This window comes from Corvus hawaiiensis, chromosome 11 (genome assembly GCF_020740725.1).
Source record: "Corvus hawaiiensis isolate bCorHaw1 chromosome 11, bCorHaw1.pri.cur, whole genome shotgun sequence".
Classification (NCBI taxonomy): Eukaryota; Metazoa; Chordata; class Aves; order Passeriformes; family Corvidae; genus Corvus; species Corvus hawaiiensis.
In genome coordinates, this window is record NC_063223.1 from 13,035,507 (window position 1) to 13,043,629 (window position 8,123).

Below are 8,123 nucleotides of genomic sequence, written 5' to 3' on the forward strand. Positions count from 1 at the left end.
ACATGGCAGTGCAGAACTTCGTGGGAGACTCGTTCAGAGGAGCCACCTGGGTCGCGCTGCACAACGGGGGTGGAGTTGGCTGGTGAGAGCTTGCTCATGTTGCTAAAGCTGGGCTCTGAATCCTGTTCCTGCTGCTGTGTATGTGTGTGGGGAGGAGAGCCAGGAACTGCTGAACAGACGTGTAGTACCGGAGGAGAACAATGTCATGATGGTGGGAAGGACGGGTTTGCCATCAAGGACTGAAAGGACAAATTATAAAGCAAAGTATGGTGCTGTAGGAGACTTTTTCTAATTAATGCTCATATGTCCAGAAAAAGTGTTTTGAACACTGGCCACAGCATAGTTTGAAGAACTTAATTTGATGAACAAAGACAGTCTGCTGTGGTCCTTTTGAACAGATCCTGCTTCCAGCATTGTCTTCACACATGCACAGCCAGAGTGTTAGTGGATGGATTATGTTTAGGTCTCCTCTTAGGCTGTATTTAAACCTGTGACCTTAGGACCCCAATATAAATGCTCCCGTGCTAAAGTGCAGTGAGGGGTTATTGAGACAAACCAGCTCAGGTGCCAGTAAACCCCACAGTCTTTTTCTCCCTGCACATGCCTGGTAGCATTAAAGACCACAGCCAAGTAAGGATTGAATTAAACACCTCCTTCACATGACATGCAGAACTAAGAGACATGCCTAAACTGAAAAGCAGAATGAAGGAAATACTCTATATGGAGATGGAAACTAAACTCCTCCATATGCCACTGAAAGGCTACCTGGATTGGCAGAGGTGTAGGAAGTAGGAAAGCCTGGCCACACTGCAGTCTTTAGTTCTGGTTTGCTCTTTCCAGCATATTCCAGCAAACCCTCTACCATTTTACAGTCATGTCTTCATTTGGTGGTATCAGCAGTCAAAAGAGGCACAACCCTCTGTTAAATACTGTGGTGAACCCTCATACTTCCCTGTTGCAAACTGTGCTGGAATATGCCAAAACCAGCAAGCCAAAGAACTTGTAGCAGATGTTAACCTCAGAGACATTTTATGATAATTAATTGGTATTCCTCTGAATGAGCTGAATCTAGAAAATATCCCTTTAGGTCAGCTGAGGAACTCCCTCGCTGTACTCTTTACTCCTTTGATTTCAGTGGCATAACTCCTGCATAGAAGGGTGCATGAGAGCAGAGCTTAATGATAGGAGAAGAAAGCTTTCTGAGGGCTGAAGCACATGGAGTGAAGGTTTTGTTGATTTCAGTGATAAGGACCCACAGCCATGATTTCATTCACAATTTCCCTAATTCTGAATGGAAAACACATACCAGAATGTCTCCCTACTCTGGTCATCTCAGTCTGAGGCTCCAGAGGTAGCAGCAGACAAGTTCTGTCTAAATTTCCTCAGCTGAGTTTAACCTTTTAAAATATCTGCTTAGGAAATACAAGCAAAGAAAATCACTTTTCACAACATGTTATGCAAAGTATTTGGAATATTTTTATATAATTATAATTATTAGAATTGCTAAAATAATTTCTTATGCCATGAATGTTCTGTGCATTGAAGATGCTTAATTCAAAGGATACAAATGATCCTATTCCTTTCTGGTCTCTCTAAGGCCAGTTCTTCCAGGACACTTTTGCCCTCTGTACTATTCAAAGACAGCTTGGCTGAATGGTGAGTCTGCCCTTAGTTCTGGAAAACTGGCCCTGACCACACTGCAATTTCAATTATACTGTTTTAGTTGTATTGTAAGTGGAGTTACATCATTAAAAGAAACTTTGCCACAAGGCAGAGCAGATTTATGCTGTAATTTATGTAATGCATCAGAAAATTAGTGTATGGCTATTCACTAAAATCAAAATATCTTTGGAAAAGCAGGGTTTGGTTCTCCTTTTTGTCATTTCCTATGACTGCTTGGGGCTTGTCATTGCAGAAGAGTATCTGCTCACCTTGTTCTCGAAGCAGTCATAGCCCTCTGTGATTAAATTACTGTGCATCAGTGAAGAATGCAGGGCCTGAAAATTAGGTGTGCCTCTGCAGAGCCTTAACAAGCCACCATGCTGAGGCTCAGCTGTGGTGACCTTGTCGTGTCATTAAGTGCCCTGGCCTGGAGAGCCCCCAAAGGCAGGCCAGACAGGTGGTTCTTCTTGGCTTAACTAATGTGGCACCACCCTGGCTGGTGAAAGGGCTGCACCCCGTTGCCTTCTGAGGAGAGAGAGGAAAAATTTAAAGGTGGCAAAAGAAGAAAAACCACCCCCAGCCATAAAATATTGCTTTCTTTGCCTGGAAGAGATAGATGCCTTTAAGTTTTTGACCCTGTTTTTGTTTTTCTCTGGAGCACTAAAAATCCACCTGACTTTGCCATAAAGAAATCGCCACGTGCTTGATAAACTTGTCATCAGCTGATTTGGAAATGTGAAAGTGCAAGTGGAAGTTTATATATATTTATTAACAAAAATACATGTGATTAGAGAGAAATCCAGCTGTCACTGGCAAGGGTCTGCCCAGGGAGTTCAAAAATGGGTAATTGCACTGTGTTTAGCTGCCAGTCCTCCCTGCAGAGGCTGGGCTTGCCTGGAACTGCTGACAGATCTGCTGTGGTTTCCCTTTGAGACTGCAAAAATGCCTTTTACATGCTTTATTTTCTGTTACAGCCTTGTGGGACAAACAGGAAAAGCAGGATTAATATTTATTTAGCCAGAATCTGCATCACATGTACTCTTGGAGAGGCTTAAGATTAACATAGTCTTGACTATAATTACAGCAAATGATTGTTACTCATTTTTTGCTGCCTGTTTGCATGAGAATGTGTATTAGCACAGAGCCTGGATAACCTGTAGTAACAAAAAGGCAGAAGCAATTTAAGAATCGATCAGCACTGGTGACAGTGTGACATCTTGATTGTGAGAGAGGCCTTGTTTTCTTTGATCATCTTAGAAGGAGACATCTGGAAATTATAGGAGTAGCTTAGGTCAAAATGCCACACATTTCTTTAATTACCTGAAAATGTGACCCAATGCTAATGAAGGCAGAGAGCTCCCCTTTAAAAGTGAGAAGTTTTGCTAGAAAATCCATCATAACAAACATTGGCATTTAATGTAGGAGTGATTTTAGACAGTAGAGCAGATTCTGGTGAGTGACTCTGATTTGCACTGGAGTAACTCCATGGAAATCAATGGACAGGCTTTAAATTTACGGAGTGTAAGTAGATCAGATGCTCATTGTTCATGCCTAAGCTTCAAAGGATGCTCTTTGGGATACTCTGGACAGAGGGAAATTTTGCCACTGAAAGAACATCATCTTCCTTTATGAAATATCTTCATAAAACACTGGTCCAGAGGTCTGGGTTTCTGGGGCTTTGAACTCTGACAGTAAAGGGCGGTGCTCTGTTCTTTGGTCTCTGTACACAGGAGCAGCAGAGTATGGTGGAGTAACTGGCCCTGGCAGAATTACATTTGTTGTCATCCAGTCTGCTCCCCTCTTTTGGAGAGAACAGTGACAACATGAGCTATTCAAAAAGTAGAATTTTCAAGAAATACAGATGTTTGATTGTTTGTATGCATCCTCAGATGAGACTAAGAGCAGAAATAGTGAAGGCTTCACACAGTAAAAACATAGTGGGAATTAAATTCCAGGCTGCAAGAGTTGACAGTGTCAATCTAAAAGGATAATTTTATTTTGAAGACTCAGATCTTACAATATTCAAAGATCTCAATTTAAAACATGACTTTGCTTCAAATTTTCCAGTTAAAAAAACTAATTCATTCAGTGATGGTCTGCTGTAAGAAACCACTTTCAAGAAAACTGTGCCTTTCAACAGAAAACTAGTTTGTAATAGTGACGTATCTAATAATGGAAAAGTGGAGGGAATTCAGAGAATGGTACTGTGATGGTGAGGTCTGGATCCCTGAGTTCCTTGCCGAACTCTGTCATAGGGTCCTGCTTAGTACACAGGTCCTGTATGTAAGTATTAGGAAGGGAATTAATGAGTAACAACGTTCCATTGAAAATGAGAAAACCTCTAGTTTCAGGAAGTAGATCTCAGGTCTGTGAAGCTCCAGTTTAGCCTCAATTCCCTATTTCCTCAGAAGCTCAAGTTACTGCTGGAAATACACATTAAGAAACAATTACTTCTTGGACTGGAAGACTCTCAACTCCTATCTGATTAATGGGCATGTCTGATGTTGTTCTATGTAAATTTTGTAAACTTATATTAACTATAAAATGCAGAGGACAAAATCCTGCCTCCAGGGATTTCCATTAGTCTCTCATACCATGTACTGTTGTATGATATGCCCTGTCCCTCAAGTGTTGCTGATGCTGAGCTCTAATGCCAGAACTCTCACAGATTTACAGCAACAGATTAATCTCCCAGCTGCATTCACCACTATTCACCATATGCCATGGAATGGGAGCTCGAGCAGGCCACATTCTGAAGTCAGACAAGATGTTTTGCTCTACGTGTTTTCCCTGTCCTTTAAAACCAGACTGCTATTTCTCCCAAGAATAATCTGTTCATTTTAACATATTTCTGTTCTTCTTCTGCCAATAAGTCTGCTTCCTGAAAAGTTGGCATTGATGTCTTTAAACAGCTCTGTATCTCATATAAAATGAACGACTGTTTTGGAAATGATCGAGGCAGATGTGCATTAAGTGGTGGTTAACACTTTTTTAATAAAATGCTTATGCTCTGTCATTTGTCCCGAGAGAATATAAATAGATCCATCTTCCTGCTGCTGTAAGTACACTGTCACCCTCATGATCCTGTCTGTATGGCAGGCTGCAGTGTAGCAAGCGTGAGGAGCTTAACCTTTAAAAACACCCCGAGACAGGTAAATCTCTGGCCCATCAGATCTGTTAACCTTTTTCCAGCTGTTTTTAGAGCCAGTACAGAGTGCAGGATTCAGGAGATATACAGCAAGCTTAATTTTTGGTACCCCTGCTTGGAGCAGATCCTGACTGCTAGCTGGACATTACAAGAAAGGTGGACTAGGTTTGCTGCAGGTCAGGAAGTCAGGCCTTTGCCTGCTAAACACCCTTTTTCTTTTTTCATAAGTATAAAAGATCACTGATAGTCTCTTATTCAGAACCATTTCTGTGTTCTCATCCTTCTTTTTGCAGTACAACTGAACAAATTAACTCCTGTAAATTTTGTGGTATTGGTTTGAATTATTTTTATTTCATTCTCTTACCTTTTTTTTTTTTTTTTAGGGGGGAAGTGATCAATGGGGGATTTGGCCTGGTTTTGGATGGGTCGAAGGAAGCTGAAGAACGAGCTAAGATGATGCTCAGCTGGGATGTTTCCAATGGAGTAAGCAAAACTCATATATGTATACTTCAATATTAATTTTTTTTTAAATCTGGGGAATCTTGCTTGTACACAGATCAAAACATAGAGTTTTGCTGATGGAAAAGGGGTTTATGATTTCTCTAGCTGTCAGAAGAGTTTCATCCTTACATGCTGGCAGAGAATTAGGCTCATTGATTTCATAGTTGAAAATGCATTGAAGTGACATTTTCCTTTTTAAATATTTGTCCCACTAAAAAAGCATTGACTGCTTAAATGATACTGTTACTGAAAGCAATTGCTAGTTTTACAGAGCTGGGATGGAGTGCCCAATTATTTTTGGTGAGGGAATTTTGTAAGTTTATAAAGTACCTGGCTCTACCAGTGTTTATCTGTCCGATGTTATGCATGGAAAAGTACCACGTCTACCCAAATACTACTCATAAAAACAAAGTATTACAAAAGTTACTTGCAAAATCAGAAGGGAAACTAAAAACTGGCAGGGGGTTGAAAGATTTATTGTCATGAGTTGGTTGCCAGTGTTTGCGCAAATATGGTGCAAGGTGGGTGTGGCAAGAGGAATGTCTGATTTTTACACCCCTTGGTTCTCTTGTCTGACAGGTTGCCAGGCGCTGCTGGTCGGGGAACGCCTTTGCTTATGAAACCATCTGCCAAGCAATGAAGGAAAATGGCACACTGAGGGTGACTCTCCCTCACAAGGTGGTGGATGAGAACATCTTGGAGCAAGCCGTGCAACATTAGTGGTACTCCAAGTGCAATGTTGCTCTTGCAGACATAGTTGAAGTTGCTTCCTTGATATCCTGCTTTGCTCTCTGGCCAAATGATAAAAGCCTTGCAAATGTCTGTTCCATGTGAGTTCTTTTTTTCCTCTCTAACTTATTAACAGGGCAAATCTGTTTGTGTTTGTGACAGGTCCGCCAGGAACAGTCTTTTCACCAACATATTTGGAACAATGTTTGCAATAGGAAACTGTTCATGATAGGGAAAGGAATGGGGATTTTGTCCCTGAAAATCAAATGGAAAAAAAAAAATCCCCAAACAACAAAACAGTCACTTACTCCTGATAATTCATAAATTAATGTGTGTACAAAAGTAATTCTTATCTATCCTTAGTCTCGTGCTAAGCATGGTCCTTGCACAGCACGTGGGCTTCATTCTGACATGAACACAGTGCCAGCAGTCCCTTCCCCCAGTGGACTTGCTCTGGAATGTCACTCGGTCTCCTGGCACTGTATCCATTACCTCTTGGAATGAAAAGGGGTGTTACACATGTAAAACCTGCCTGTGCTGCTGCAGAGGGGATGTGATGAGCTGCAGTCTCGGACAGCACACAGTCCTCAGGACTGGGAAACTCCACCCCTGCTGGACCCCACACTACCCACAGGTGAGCAAACTCTGCAGCTCTGCATTGCCTCTGCTGCTAAGAAAAGGGAAGTGTTTATTTTGAATCACAAATGAGTTCTTTACTCTGTTCACGCACTGTGTATATCTCCAGATGAACAGTGAGAGTCTGGCATCTGCTTGAAACTGAGCCTTCTGTGAAGTGCAATCTGCAGTTGATAGGAATGCTTTACATTATGGAAAAAACCTGCCCACATTGCCAATTTATACGATTGAGATGTGAGTAGCTGTCAGGCAGATTTGACAGCCTTTGCTTTGACATATGTTATGCATTACCTTATTAATAATCACAGTAAGTTAGCGTATTGGTATTGTGTGAAACCACTCTAATCTTCATAGCCCCAAAACACTGGTGGCTCTTGCTTTGTCAAGAGGAACAACCAGAAAATATACTGGCTTTTCTTGTACCGAGGAATGTAGAGCTGTTCTATAGACTCGTCTTAATTCTGAGTTGACAATACACCACAAACAAGATGTTGAAGAAATATTTTTTATGAGTTCTTCACTTTTGTATTATTTAGTACTGGGGTACCTGCCAGCATGTTCACGTTCACATCCCAGGCACAAAAGGAACCTTATTTTTGTCCTAGTAGCCTTATTGCCCAGGAGACATAACCTTACCAGTATAGCCATGTTTAATGTCACTCAAGTCCCTGGGAGTTTATAACTCAGGACTGCCTTTAGGGAGACACAGAACCCACATATATGAGTGCTATAAAGAGCTACAAGTTGAAATTCAGATGATGAAGTCCATTAATGAGGTAGCATGAGTTAAGGTGAAATGCGGTACAGAAAAGCAGTGAACTGGCTAGCAGTTGGTCTTATTTATGACTATTCACTGGTGTTTATCCTAAAGATGTAGTATGCAGCTATATGTATATGTTTAAATCTGCTTCAGTCTTTTAACTGCATATCTCAAGCACTTAACAAATGTGAACTGGCTGAGGTTTACAATACCTTTGGGAGGGCACAGGGAAACACTAACCTGTTGCTGTCAGGGATGAAATAGCAGGGGGTTTCCAGCACACAGAAGCCATAAATAACCCCAGGGATAAGTTCCCTTTCTGAGCCCTGCTGAGCCTTGATGTATCTGTCCACTTGTTTGCAGAGAAGCTGAGACTGTGAACAGGCTGTTGTTGTGTGGGGGTGCTGATGTAATTTTTAGGTAGCTGACCTCACTGCTAAACAAAGCCAGGACAGGGAGAACAGTTTTAAACCCATCCATCTGAAGGCATTGCATTGGATCTGATCTGGGCAGGGGATGTACAAGCAGTGAATTTCTGCAGTGCAGTGAAGTCTCAAGCATGACAGGCTGAAGCATCCTTCCTATGAATCTTAGCAACTTAACGCTTTCCTAAAATGGCACTTATCCTGACAATCTTGTGTGTGGCTGCAGATAGAGGCAAGAGCTTGGTGGCAGGTTTTACATCCT

At 41.6% G+C, this 8,123-nt stretch overlaps 1 protein-coding gene across 1 annotated transcript in view; it reads left to right on the top strand.

Moving 5' to 3' along the window:
- Positions 1 to 6,133, top strand: part of UROC1 (urocanate hydratase 1) — a 39,203-nt gene extending 33,070 nt beyond the window's left edge. Inside the window, exons 18-20 of the mRNA XM_048315573.1 lie at positions 1 to 82; positions 5,194 to 5,293; positions 5,891 to 6,133. Coding sequence (XP_048171530.1) covers positions 1 to 82; positions 5,194 to 5,293; positions 5,891 to 6,031 — 323 coding nt within the window. The 3' untranslated portion in view covers positions 6,032 to 6,133. The remainder of the gene's footprint in view (positions 83 to 5,193; positions 5,294 to 5,890) is intronic.
- Positions 6,134 to 8,123: the final 1,990 nt, after the last annotated feature.